The 14,982-nt window shown below is 36.3% G+C and overlaps 1 protein-coding gene across 2 annotated transcripts; it reads right to left on the reverse strand.

Moving 5' to 3' along the window:
• Positions 1-1,723: 1,723 nt before the first annotated feature.
• LOC110894890 (CASP-like protein 5B1) lies at positions 1,724-12,692 on the reverse strand. Of its 2 annotated transcripts, XM_022142141.2 has the most exons (4): positions 12,325-12,692; positions 11,013-11,145; positions 8,221-8,303; positions 1,724-1,918 (listed from the first exon to the last, which is right to left on the reverse strand). In XM_022142141.2, the coding sequence occupies exons 1-4, from the start codon at positions 12,453-12,455 to the stop codon at positions 1,906-1,908; spliced, it is 360 nt and encodes a 119-aa protein (XP_021997833.1). In that variant the 5' UTR covers positions 12,456-12,692; the 3' UTR covers positions 1,724-1,905. The 2 variants fall into 2 exon arrangements, with proteins under 2 accessions (XP_021997833.1, XP_021997832.1); XM_022142140.2 differs by lacking the exon at positions 1,724-1,918 and having other exon boundaries at positions 7,975-8,303.
• Between the last annotated feature and the right edge of the window lie 2,290 nt (positions 12,693-14,982).

Consider the following 14,982-nt stretch of genomic DNA (forward strand, 5'->3'; position numbering starts at 1 on the left):
TGGGGTATTTATAGGCAAAGGGGGGAGGAAGAAGGGGGGTTTGGGCCATATGTTCGGACAGGTCCATCCGTTCGGACAGGTCCATCAGTTCGGACAGGGCCATCCGTTCGGACAGGTCCATCCGTTCGGACAGGGACATCCGTTCGGACAGGTCCATCCGTTCGGACAGGGTTTTATCGTTCGGACTTGTGTAATGAGCGTTGCGATGATTTTGTTACACAGTTTCGTATAGATATGTATGTATTTATTATAATTGATCTCAAAAGGTCGTATATACGTATTCATACCTTCAAGTATCTGGTGCGGTAAACTAGTTGCGCGTGATCGCGGGCGCGCTTTCGATGTGATGTCTTTTGTCGTGCCACATTGACTGACAGGGTACTAATGGCTCATGTTGCCATCATCGTCACGACGGCTGAGGCTATAGTACTCACCCGAAAGTCCTTGTTAGCGTTAATTGTTTGCGTTGCGTCACACCACGGCCATCGAGGAGGGTAGAATCGGTCCTCACCCAATGTTATCGTGAGTGTTAGTATGTGTGATGCGATGTGCTATAGCGATAAAATATGCGATAACAAGTGAAAATATTGCGATTTAGTTATGTATGCGATATAGTTACATTATGATCCGAATCTCTGGTGCTCGGCGTAACGAGTATATCGAGTAGTAACAACGCACGAACGTGCGGGTTGTTACACTTACCCTCCGCTCGCTTCACAAACATCGAAAGCACTTCCATGGCAATAACGAACAGGAACGAAGATAGAGGGTCTCCTTGACGAAGACCTCTTTTGAAATCGAACTCACCCGTAGGTGAGCCGTTAACTAACACCGAGCCCTTACTGGATTCAAGACAACCTTTAACCCACTTAATCCAAATCTCCGAGAATTTCATGAGCTCCAAATTCTTATAAAGGAACTTCCAATTGAGCGAGTCGTAAGCTTTGTGGAAGTCCACTTTGAAGATAAGTAATTGGGAGTTTTTCTTCTTGGCCCTCTATCTCCGTTCCTGTTCGTTATTGCCATGGAAGTGCTTTCGATGTTTGTGAGGAGAGCGGAGGGTAAGGGTATGTTCAAAGGGATTAGTCTTCCGAATAATGGTCCCCATAAGACTATAACCCTAAACATTAACCAAAACTAGATCAAACTGTTAATTAATTAAGTGGATTGATAAATAAAAACGTGGAAGACTAAATTGTTTAAATAAAAATGCACCGAAGGGGATTAGAACTCATGACCTTGGTTTTCAAATTTGAGTGTCTTAACCATTAAACTAGCTTCATTTTTGGTTATTGAACTCATTTTTTAAACATTTAACATAACGGTGCTCACCTAAAAATCTAGGCTTTGAAATTTTGTCGGGCCCTATAAACCCTTTGGGCCTTGGCGTCTGCCCGGGCTGCCCAACCCTAAAACCGGGCCTGTTAGGTAGCCTCCAAATAGGGAGTGCGGGAGGTATATTGGAACCGATTTTTATCCGATATGCAGCGTGGAGACTTTGTGGACTTTGAAATTTTGGCTTGATGGGAAGAAATAGAATCTTAATATATCGTTCTAGATGTCATGACACATAATCTATAAGCATCTAAGCTTCTACAATAGCTTCTGAACAACATACATAAACAAAATGTTTTAGAAACCGTTTTTTATACCATACCTGGTCGGGATCAGAATCGGTTCAATCCAGGTGACTAGTCAACCCTACAATTCTATAAAATACAACTTTAACTCAAAAAATAATCCAAACTACATTATTTCATAATCAAAAATTAATTTTCCATCAAAGTTTTTTTAATTAAAAGTCTACAATAGGTTTATGACAATAGAGTGTTGAATGCATCAAGTTCACAATCGCTTAAAAGACGAAATTAAGTATCATCACCATCCTCATGAACAAGAACATAACTATTTTCGTTTCCTACAATATAAATAAGAAGTTTTAGTTACCAATAATCATAATATACTAATTACGTAAGATAAGTAACATATATAACAAGTAACAATGTGTTTGAGAAGTCGGTTCATGCTCTTCCTCACCAAACATGCCATCTACATTATCATAATGAAGTTCTACTTCCGGCTATTCTTCAATCACCCAAAATTCCGTATGATTAATACTTTTATAATCACCGGATCATTGGATTTCTTAGCATATTTGCGAGAAAAATATTAAGCCAAAAATAACACTTAAAAATTAAATTACGATGTAATAAAAAATTCTAAAAAAAATTCAATGGGGAGCTTAAAACTCAAAATTTACCATGGGTATAAACCGGTTCATCGGTATACACCAGTAATATCGGATTTTGCAGTAGTTGAAAACTAAACCGGTACCTTAATTTGATAGATATAGAGTGTTTAGTTTATATATATAATTTTTTGTTATGATTTAAGCAATTATATCATTTTTTTGTATAATTGTATAACCACCATATATTATAACAATATCCTTAAAACAACATTAAATCAAGAGTAAATTACAAGTTTTGTCCTTTATGTTTACATCAAATTGCAGGCGCTGTCCTTTTGGCCAAAAGTTTACAGGCGGTGTCCTTAACCTTTCAAAATCTTGCACGTTTTGTCCTTTAGTCCAAACCTGGTTAGAAATCTCAGTTAATTTTTGTCATGTGCAATGCACATGAGGACACAATGGTCTTTTTATCTCTCAACCTTTTCATCTTTGTCATAAATCAACAAACCACTCTTCATCTCTCTCCTTCTTCATGAAACCTCAACAACAACTACAATTAATGGCCGCCATTATCAACATCACTAACTAGCAAGCAACAGTTGAATCTACAACCTACTCATCATATTTTCTCAACCCCCTTTCTCTCTCTCTCTAAAAACCTTCCTTGGTTTTCGTGCCACCAATCTATCTCTTCAATTATTATTCTCAAATCCCACTTCCGGTTTGAGATCTGGTTTCCGGTGACATAAGGGGTAGCAAATGGAGGAAAGTGAAGATGGCTTTAGCTTCTAATTTGGGTGTTTATGTTCCTACGGCGGACGCTGACGATTCTCCGCTGCATACCGATGGGTTTTCCGATTTTGTGTTGCTGTCTCCGGCGCCGGCATGGTGGAGCGTCGGTGGGTCAAAACAATCACAAAGATCAGCAATTTCACTGCAATCAAGAAAAAACAAACTGGCGACGAACAAGCGGCTTCCACCCATGAGGCTTCAATAAATGAGCTATCGCCTAAAATATGTTGATAATTCTTGATTGCAGCAATTTCACTGCAATCAAGAAAAAACTGGCGACGAACAGTTGCGTTTTCAGGAGTTCCATAACCGACCCGTCTTCCCTCGTTCTCGAACTGATCTATGGACAGCTGTCTGACCATACCATTGCCGGAGAGATGTAGAGAGATATGGGGGAAGAAGTGAAGGAAGATTATGTATGATGATTGATGATAATCTTGTTGCTGTTGTTATTGTTATCCCAATTAATATGGCTACGAGGACGAGAATTATTAAGCAAACTCAGAATTTACAGATATCAATGTTGAAGAAAGAGGGGTGAGGGTTATAAATGGGGGAATAAAAAGGGTTGAGAGGGAAATTACCATTTTACCCTCATATGCATTGCACATGACAGTTTTTAACTGAGATTTCTAACCAGATTTGGACTAAAGGACAAAATGTGCAAGATTTTGAAAGGTTAAGGACACCGCCTGTAAACTTTTGGACAAAAGGACAGCGCCTGCAATTTGATGTAAACATAAAGGACAAAACTTGTAATTTACTCTTAAATCAATTAAACAGAGGGTGCAAAGCCAATCCCACTGGCAATACGCCACCATCATAATCATCCCCATGCAATCCCCAGAAAATAATTTCTGGGTTCGCCACTGATTAAACACAACAGATATCAAATCCTAAGCAGAATACGCCACCATCATAACCATCCCCATGCAATCCCTTCGTCGCTCAATTAGATTCCGATGGTGCAAAGCCAATCCCACTGGCAATCTCAGTCTCCATTGGACTCATTGTCTATTTTGCAATCCCCAAACCTACAGAGGTCTCAAAACAAGTTTGGCAATTATTTGCGATCTTCCTTACTACCGTCCTCAAGCGCCTCTACCCTCAATACGGGGTAAGGAAGATCGTAAACAACGGCCAACTTGTTTCGAGAGCTCTGTGGGTTTAGGGATGGCGAACAGACGATGAGTCTATGGAGAGCGAGATTGTCACTGGGATTGGCTTTGCACCATAGGGCTAAAAGAAACTGGAACAAATTCTTAAGATTGACCGGAAACAATGGTGTTTGGGACTTAATATGATAGGTGAATCATATCGGTACTACATACAAGGTAGGTGTGTTTGATTTGTTGTTTAAGGGGCAACATTTATAGGGGAAATTTGGTATTGTTAATTCACACGTTATTGGCTTCTGAAAATGGTATTGTCCAGCTTGATTTTTTTATTTAATTTATTTATTTCCGATTTGTTTTGTGTGAAATTTAAATCTTTCTATAGTAATAAACAAAAATCCTTTTTGGACACGTGTCATTCTCTGGTAATTTCTCACCCTTATTTTTTATTTATCTCTTTATAAATAATAATAATAATATTAAACATCAATTTAACTAAATCTATTTATCTCTTTTGTTTAATTGATTTCTTTTTTAACTCTAAAGTTTCAATCTTTGGTATTTTAACCCCTTTGATTATTTAATTTTTCACTTCTAATTCAAAAGTTTTCATCTTTTGCAATTTAGCCCCTTTAATTTTTTTTTTTTACTTTCAACACAAAGCTTTTCATCTTTTGCAATTTAATCTCAATACTTTTTTTAATTTCAACTTTAGTCTCTTATATACTTTTTATCTTTCATAAGTTCTCAATAATAATATTAAACATCAATTTAACTAAATCTATTTATCTCTTTTGTTTAATTGATTTCTTTTTTAACTCTAAAGTTTCAATCTTTGGCAATTTAAGTCTAAAGTTTCAATCTTTGGTATTTTAACCCTTTTGATTAATTTAATTTTTCACTTCTAATTCAAAAGTTTTCATCTTTTTCAATTTAGCCCCTTTAATTTTTTTTACTTTCATACCAAAGCTTTTCATCTTTTGCAATTTAATCTCAACACTTTTTTTAATTTCAACTTTAGTATCTTATATACTTTTTATCTTTCATAAGTTATCAATTTAACGTGTCGTTCTAAATTTCTGACTTAACACGCCGCAACGTGCGTGTGCGGTTCAACGTTTTTTCATCTATTTTTTCATGTTTGACATGTCCGTCGCAGCGCGTCTATTTTTCCCTGCTTAATAGGTCTGTCGCAGCGTGCGAGTCAGAGATCGACTTAGTTATTTTTTTTCTCGGTTTTACACACAGGCTCGTGATCATGTGAGAAACATTTGTCTTTCATCTAACATGATATATAACTAATGAATCCCCTGCCGCATTGCGGCGGGTGGTAATTCTAGTTCACTAATAATAGCAACCTCTTTAAAAGATCAAGATCATTTAATTTATCAAGTCTTTCTAAGTGAGTAACTCAAATACCCTCAAAACATATTCCATTTTTTTTTGAACGATAAATTTGGATCACTGACGGAACATTGGAGTATCATCGTGCCACCAACGGAACCACCCGATCATATCCATCTCCACTAGGCATAATGCCTATACACCAATTCAGGAGGAAACCCAATAAATATGGGAAAACCCCCTTGTGGGAATCGAACTCAGGACCTATTGGTCCTAAAGTTTTATCTCACCCCCAAGATGCCACTAGGCTATAAAGCCATGGGCCATATTCCATTTTCTTCCATTTTCTATGCTGGAAAATTCTCCTCCTTGGCTGGTCCCATACCTTTTTTTGCCGCACCTTTGCCTCACAGGTCGATCTCCCATATAGTAGGCGTCGGCCCCTCTGGCACTTTCGATGAAAGAAGTTCTCCACCCCTTTTCTGGTGCTTCGTGCCAGCTATGATTGCTTGTCTTTTCGATTACCGGACCTATCTTCGATCATGTATTTGATAGAGTTGGAACCACTGCTTAATAAGATCTGGTTGATATCCCGCCATAACTTTATAAGAAGATGATCACCCGCCCATCTGGTATGATAGCCTCACTCCTAGGGGTGTTCATATCCAAACCAATTTCAACCTAATTATTCTAGATTAAAAAATGATAGTATACGCGGTTATTGGATTTTAATAATCCTAAGTTTCACTAGTTGGCCGATAATAATATCAACTTTAAAAATTCCCTTCAATAATCCTAACTTGTAAAAGTTTGGCCGCCATTGATCCTTTTCAAACATATAAGAATTTGGTCTCCTCAATAGATTTAATTACACCTAGAGACTCCTTAATTGATTTAAGTGCACCTATGTTAGAAAATGATCAATGGCGGCCAAAGTTTTACAAGTTGGATTATTGGAGGGAATTTTTAAAGTTGGGATTATTATCGGCCAACCGGTGAAACTTAGGATTATTAAAATCCAACAACCCTTAATTAAGTTAATAATTAAATTAATTAATTGATTAATTTCGTCTGAATAAACCATCCTCTTGTAGTGTGTATTTGTTTAGTGAGGTGCGGTGCAATTGAATTAAATACACATACAAATATGAATTGATTTGAGATAAACAAACACACTGGTTGCGTGTTAGAATTTGTTGGACCACGACACTTACGTTTTGGCTAACGTTTTCATATAATATTATGCAACAACTTTTTACCTAATAACTCACACATCCTCAAAGCATACTCTAAGGAACGTGCATTTCATGATTATGTTTGATGGAATCATATCTCCTTTAACGAGAAACCCATGATAATATAAACAAGAAGATTTCGTTCCCACTTAATGCTTTTACATCTTTTACAATTTAATCCTAACACTTTAAACTTTGGTCCCGTATACTTTTCACCTATTACAAGTTTTTCATTTTGCATTTCGTTCTAAATTTTGTGAGTTAACATGCCGCAACGTGCGTTTGTGGTTCAACGCTTTTACACCTATTGTCCCCCATTTAACGGCCTCGTTGCAACGCTCGCGTACTAGATTGACTAAGTTGTTGTTTTCTATGTTTTACATTTCGCGTGCGTAGTTCAACATTGTTTAATTCGAAATTGTGATGTAGCTTGGAGTAATTAGGGCTTATAACTGCTATTTGAATTGATTAGATTTGCGTTGTGTTTATTCCTTGTTTGTGATTTCTACTATTAAATTGAGTTGTTTTGTTGGTAATTAATTCTGGTGTTGGGCCGACTTTGAATTCCGTCGATTGAGCTTGAGCCTGCAGTAATGGCCGAAGTTGGTGGTGAAACGACTGGAGCTAGTGGTGGTGTTTGTTGAAGAAGAAGATGGTGTTGATGGTAGGCTCATTTAATAAGCATTTAATTAAAAATATATAAAAAGACGAAAATGCCCCTTATCTAACGGGAAAAAATGAATGGGGCTAGCCAAGTGGCCGAAAGTGGCACGATTTTAAAAGCACGACCCAATGTGGAAAAAATTCCTTTTTCACTAAACTCGCAAAAGTGACCAAACCACAGGGACGAAAATGACAGCTTGCTTTATTTGTTGCTATAATGCTATAAGTAAAATGTCATATGAATTCCCATTTGAATTAAACTAAAAGTTATGAACGTTCATTTATCAAACTTTTGTTTTGAGTATTGAAAGTGATTTTCCAAGGGCAAATATCAAGTGCAAAAGACCAAACATAATGTATGGGATGTAAGTCATCAAGTTTTGTGATGTCATGTAAAGTGTAGCTCATTTTTTAAACTTATGAAGTAGAGGGGTCAAAGTTGTACAATTGTCATAATGTTTCAACTAACACTAGTTAGTTGTAAAACCCTATTGATAAGCTGTTAAGCATGAGACCGGTAGCTTAATCGATTAACAACCGTCTCTTTCTTCTTTGATTCTGTTTGTTACCTAGCAAGATTGGTAGTTGACTCTTGACTTTTAAAAGTCAAATGATCAAATTATAGACATGTTGATTTAACTGTAACTAACCCTTCATTGTATAAAGGCGAATAAAAAAAAACAAAAAAAAAGGCAAAGAAATCGAACCCAAAAAAGAGAGTTCATTGTAAAAAGCCACTATATTTGCAGCCAATGTAACTCATGAAAGTGAGGCCAACAACCAAAGAATTGTGTGAGAAGAGATAACAACCAAAAACCATGCAAAGAAAGCGAAAGCTATAGAAATCTGGAACAAGTGACACGAAAGTTTAGGGTCTAACTTGCATATATCCGCGTCTCTTGCATACAGAACCATCACTCCAGCCGACGAGGATGCAGCTGCAAGTGCTAGAAGAGCAGTCACCTGAAAAAACCCCACAAGATTATGTAATCTTTAAAATCAGACAAATTTTGAAGCAACTTGCACATAAATCTGCAATTCTGATTAGGGTCTTCGACTTTTATGTAATTTTCGTGAAAGGCAGTTTGGATTTCTGATTATGATTTGGCTATTGCAGCTTACAGTAGTCCAAGAAGTTTTTTTACTCGTGTAATCATGTTTAGGTATTCTGATGTTCGAGTGAAAAAAAAAATACTGGTCGGTTTGGATCAGGTCACCAATGTCCCGATTCAACTTATAATAAAATCCTTAACTACTTTAAAATCCTACAACTGTTAGTTTTTAGATTAGATTTATGATACCGGGCAACCTAATTTGTTTTGTTGGTTGATTGATTACTAGCAACATATGCTTTTATGATTTTTTATTTATTGGATTCTTATTATTATACATTTATTAACAATTCCTTATTAGATAAGGTTTTATTTAATTTTAAATGTCATGATATTCAATTTCTATATTTGATAGTAAGACATCCTTAAATTATATTAAATATTAAAAATGATAATACATTACAGAAATTACAAAATTTTATTCATCAAAAATATTTAATTTTAATAAAAACTAGGATTTTGACCCGCCGCGCGTTGCGGCGGCGTCGTAAATTAAAGTAACTTGTATTTATACTGTATATTTGACCCGACTCTTTATTTAAAAAAATTTACATCGCCATCGAATGAAAACGTAGTATATTTGACCCGACTTGATTTCAAATACAGTTTACGAACGTACACAAAATAAGTAGAACATAGATTAAAAAAAAAGTATAATAATTTGTCCACGTTGCGGTGTAAAGTCGTAAAATTCATTTAAACCAAAGGAGGTGTCAAGTTATTAAGTAGAAAGGGTTAAGAAGGTCAAAGTTGTCAATTACTGAAAGTTAGAAGTGAATGTGCAACTTACTTAAAGATAAGAGTTAATAGTGTTTCATGTCAAAAAATTAAGGGTGTAAAGTGGAAAAACTTGAAAGTGTAAGGGCCTTAAAGAAATGAAAAAGTCAAAAATTTGAGAGTTAAAAGAGAAAGGTATCCACCGACCTTTCTCTTTAATAGTATATAAATTATATGTACAAATGTACGAGTTTAAGATGGGTTGTCAAATCAACGTGCAAAATATAATAATTATAATTATTACAGGTGGCTGTTTGAACACATGACAAAATATGTGTAAGTGCAGTGAGTTTATGAATAAAATTTTGGTTAAATTATCTCATTGGATTAAGAGTTAATTGATCCTTTCATTGCTAGTTCACTTTGGGTTGCTTTTAAAATTATATGGGTTGGTTTGGGTAAGATATTTTAACTAAATGGGTCACAATGGGTCACTTAAAATTTCATCTTGTTATTTTCGGGTCAAAGCGGGTCGACAACATTAAAGAAATGGGTCGATGTGGGTTAGTGTCTTAAAGAAATGGGGCATGTTTCGGATCGGAATGGGTTTCGAGCCGGCACAAGTATCCGCACGAGACGGGTTACGGCACGAAACGGGTTTTGGATCGGAACAGGTTCAGTTCAAATTGAGTTTCCGGGCGAGACGGGTTTCGGCACGACGCAGTTTTTGGATCGGAACGGGGTCGGGTTTCGAGCCGACACGAGTTTCAGCACAAGACGGGTTTCGGATCGCAACGGGTTATGGGCCGACACGAGTTTCCGCACGACGCGAACCGTTTCGACGCGTACCGTTTCGACGCGAACCGTTTCGACGCGTACCGTTTCGACGCGAACCGTTTCGACGCGTACCGTTTCGACGCGAACCGTTTCGACGCGTACCGTTTCCATGCGAACCGTTTCGACGCGTACCGTTTCGACGCGTACCGTTTCGACGCGAACCGTTTCGACGCGAACCGTTTCGACCCGTACCGTTTCGAATCGAACGGTTTCGACGCAACCGTTTTGACCCGTACCGTTTCGAATCGAACCGTTTTGACGCGAACCGTTTCGACGCAACCGTTTCGACCCGTACCGCTTCGAATCTAACCGTTTCGACGCGAACAGTTTCGACGCGTACCGTTTCGACGCGAACCGTTTCGACGCGAACTGTTTCGACGCAAACCCACTCTCAACATTTAATTTTTTTTTTCTAACTATTTTTCATTCATTTTGGTTTTAGACCAGGCTGTTTATTTATATTGAAAAAGCTACAGCTGTACCACAACCGCTTTGGTTCCAATTTCTTTCAGTACCAATAATCGAATTTTTGAAATTACAAAAACAGTAACCATGAACCATCTAAATATTGTTGGTTCAAATCCAATTTCTTTCAGTACCACTTGTATAAAGAACACCCTTTTGGGTGACTTCCAGAACTTTGACCAAATTTTAGAAATTGCAAACGCAGTGGAATTGCAACCTGACCCGACCCGAAACCCGTTCCGACCCGAACCCGTTCTGACCCGAACCCGTTCCGACCCGAACCCGTTCCGACCCGAACCAAAGCAACCCTTTTTTTAATTGACCCGTTTTGACCCGAACCCGTTTCGACCCGAACCCGTTTTGACCCATGACCCGACCCGACCCAACCCGTTTGCCAGGTCTACTAGTGGTGTTAAATTGTGATAGCAAGCTTTTATAAGCTGTCACTGTCCAGAAATACACCACACTGGTCCACCCTTGGTTAGTGTATTTTGTTGCTGATCAAGTTCATTTATAAATTTTGAAAAGTAAAAGTGCGTACCCAGTCACCGACGACAACAAGGCTTAATAAGATTGGAGTCTGCAGATCTTTCTTTACTCTTAGAGCATGAATATCAAGACATGCAAGCCCAAAACTCCATAAAACTTGTAGTCCCATAGCTGAAATTAGAAAGCTATTATCAAACATACAAAAAAAAGTTAGAACAAGCTAAATAATATCGACTCAATATTTAGTTTATTAGATATAGCGTACATACATGACTTGTGTACGTGACATTCGTTTAAAACGAAATGAAAACAAGAACGCAAAATTCTAAAAGAAAATGATAATTTAAATTTCGAACGCAATTCCCATGTTCCCACACATCAATAGATCAAATGGTAATTTGTTCCTCGATACCATAAGTTGTTAGAAATGGGGAATGCCATAAAGGTATAAGAAACTAATCCCTCGTAACACCATAAAAATTATAGTCAATATGGATTTAGTCTATAATCTAGATAAACTTATAAGTTCTAACCAAGAAGATTTGCGTTACAAACAGGAAACACCGGAAGATTTTCCAACTTGGATAAAAATGAAAGATTTGGTTAAGTCGCAAATCTTGCTAAAGTTTCAAATTGTCATCAAGACTCGCCTGATTGATTGGCAATAAATCTTCAAAATCAAAACATATTTCTGTTGCTAAAGTTCAGGAATAACGCTCTACAAAGTACATATACAGGTTTCGGTGAGTTCTAAGGCTCATCTTATATATCTCTTAGTTTGTTCCAAAACCGGTTGATTCTTCGTGACTTGTTCGATATATAGATTTAATCATTGAAAAACCTACAGTATAGAGCACCTTCATACTTCTTAGTTGGCAAGCAGCATATTCTAGCAAAAGGCGTAGCGCATACCCGTTTGCATACAAATACAGTTTACCCAAGGCTACTTGCATTACATGTCAGGGATACAAAATAGCAACAAGCCAGTTTGATTAAGATAAACAAGAAAGAATCCTAGCGCTAGGCACTCCGAGGCGTTTTGGTTACAAAAGCCGAGACGTGCTTCTAGGTACAACCTTATTTCCAACCAAGACATTATAAGGCGCGCCTAATGCGTTTTCCTCGCTCTTTAAACCAAGCAAGCAAGGATTACTATCTCTTTGTAAAACATAAAAAACAATCCAGAAATTAACCTACATGTGGGCAATTAATTTAATAGATTTTCCACTTATTACCTTAAATATTTCAATAGTTAATAGATCAAAAACACTAAAATAGCAACAAACATATTCTACTAATCAAAACAAAATATAATATCATCAACAATATTAATTAAATTAATAAGAATAAAGTGTGGAATTTACCAGAAAGAAGTGGCGGTAGAAAAACCAGTAGAAAAAGCCATAGTAGCAATAGAAGCAGAAGCAAATAAACACTGTAAAATCCTCAACATAAGGCCGCTAGTCACCCCTGGGCTCCCAAACCATGGCTTCATCCCTCAATCACTATGTTTTTTTTATGCCTGAAAGAACAAATGTTTTCTACATCGGTGATGAAGATATGAGAATCAGATCCAACGCAGAAATTAGGTTTTTCACGAGAAATTGATTCTCTTCTTACGGTGATTACAGTTGTGATTTCGTACTGATGACTTTACATGTGGATTTTGTACATATAAATGAGCAATTTGGGGGGATTTTAGTTGCATACGGAAATCATATTACACCAAACATACTCAATTTTGGCAAAAAGTCAAAGTTATTTAGGTTTAACTTTTTCTTGGTACCAAACATATTTGGGTATTCGGGCATCTTTGGCTACACTTATTTAAGGTAAAAAGAACTTTTTATGAAAAAAGACTTATCGACTTATAACTTTTTGAAAATGAGTTTTTAAAAAGAGTGTTTGGATTAGTTTATGTGATGGGAAAAACCAATAAGTCAATAAATTGTTTTTAAAAAAGTGTTTGACTTAGGGCATGTTTGGATTGGCTTCTCAAACCAGCTTATTAGCTTATTGACTTATGGATAAGTCAATAAGCTGTTTTTATGTTTGGATAACCAAGAAGTCCTTTTCAAAATAGCTTATTGCAAAGAAGGAAACATGAGGTTTTGAAAAGCCAAGATTTCGTGACTTTTGGATCCAGAAATGACTTTTCAAAAATGAAATTACTAAATTACCCATTATATTTGTTTCCTTATATCCAGAAATGACTTTTCAAAAATGAATTTTCTAAATTACCTTTTATATTTGGCTTTTCCCACCCCATAAGCTAATCCAAACACTTTTTTTTAAAACTCCTTTTCAAAAAGTCCTTTTCCCAAAAGTCCTTTTCCTAAAAGTCCTTTTTAACTCTAATAAGCTTAGCCAAACATGCCCTTAGCTTATTGATTTAAATTGATTAAAAGAGACATTCTTTCATAAGAAGTGTTATAAATAACGGGTAATCAGGTATTTGGCCTTTAAAAAGTTAAAAGCTGAACAAAAAATCACAAGCCCCTAACTTCTCAAAAACTCCTTTTTAATGGCTTTTTCTTCTTTTCAAAAAGTCATTTTGAAAAGAACTTTTAGGTTTGCCAAACACTAAAACTCTTTTTTAGCTTTTTGACTAAGTCAATAAGTTATAAATTGGGTTGGAAAAGTTTAGCCAAACATGCCCTTAATGAATACTAGTAATATAACCCACGGCATAGGGCCGTTGCAAACATCAAATGAGTTAGTCCAAATGTAATCTAATGCATTAACATGTGAAAATGTGTTTTTCGACATATACGATCAAACTAAATCATAACACGACTCTAAATAAATATAATTTGATGTTTTTATGATTTTCTTTGAATGTTTGATTAATGATATTGTTCATGTTAATAAAAGGTGACTTCTGTGTGTCTAGTATCTGTCACATTAGTCGTCTCAACTTAACTTTTAAATTGGTCGTTAATATTCACACACTCCTTTCCTCTATCTCTTTCTCTACACATACGTAGATATGTAGAGAGATAGAATGAAAAGAGATGTGAAAACAAGATTTAGGGGTGTAAGAATAGTGGAATCCTTTAAATTTAACTTATAAATGAACGTTTAAATTTTGGTCATTCAGGATGAATGTTTAGGTTTGGTCATTCTAGTAGGTGTATAGCTGTGTAGTTTCCATTTTTTTGAACGCCAAATTTCTTTTATTTCTGTTGTCAATAGGACGTGAACCCTTTCCATTTGAAGGGCCCATGTGAATGGGTAGTTAAGTGGTCCTATAGAATATGGGTATAACCCTTGGGTTTAACATTTTAAACAGTTGTATAACATCAGATCGATAGGGGTGTTGATTAGTATTGTACGTGTTGTGTGTACGGTATGTCTTTGATGTGGTGATGGCAAACTAAAATAAGTATTAAAGTTTAAAAAATATTAAATTGTTTAAGCAATCCATTTTATATACTTAACCGGTGATTAAAATCGAAATTAACAGTTTGTCGCTTCTACATTTTCAATGATCAGAACTTTGGGTTTTGACGCCCTAAATGAGGTAAAACCGAGCCTTACCACACACACCCTCTAATCAAATATATACCGAAAATCTGGATTTGGATAAATATGTAAACAAAGAAAATTAACCTCTTATCTATCAAAATCAATGTTTACACCAACAATAATGTAAGTACTATTATTTGATTACATACATGAACTAACACCTAATTCTCGTTTAGCTAGCCCCGTTACTTTGACTTAATAAGTTCCGCTCGGCGGGGGGCTCACCATACTGGACTCTAGCACACGCTTTAAGCTTGCTGAGTGAGGTCTTTGTGAGTGTACATCACCCCTCTATCGTTATCCACCACTTGTCTGTTTCCTCTTGTAATCCTACAACAACAAAAAACCGAATTATTTGACGCGACACAGGACACTTAACGCTAATCATTTTGTTGTCATCCAAGTCCTCGTGTCATTGGGCCGAAACCTTTTTTTAATAGCAAAGGCATTTGGACTTAGATGACAACGAAATGAAAGTTAAGTGACCTACATAA

The sequence above is a fragment of the Helianthus annuus genome, chromosome 12 (assembly GCF_002127325.2).
Source record: "Helianthus annuus cultivar XRQ/B chromosome 12, HanXRQr2.0-SUNRISE, whole genome shotgun sequence".
NCBI classification, from domain to species: Eukaryota; Viridiplantae; Streptophyta; class Magnoliopsida; order Asterales; family Asteraceae; genus Helianthus; species Helianthus annuus.

Excerpts from the sequence above, each read along its gene's own strand:
- LOC110894890 (XM_022142140.2), bottom strand. The coding sequence starts at position 12,455 with ATGAAGCCATGGTTTGGGAGCCCAGGGGTGACTAGCGGCCTTATGTTG. Across the intron at positions 11,146-12,324 it reads TCTACCGCCACTTCTTTCTG|CTTTCTAATTTCAGCTATGG; the intron begins GTAAATTCCACA and ends GTTTGATAATAG. Across the intron at positions 8,304-11,012 it reads TTGTTGTCGTCGGTGACTGG|GTGACTGCTCTTCTAGCACT; the intron begins GTACGCACTTTT and ends GGGTTTTTTCAG.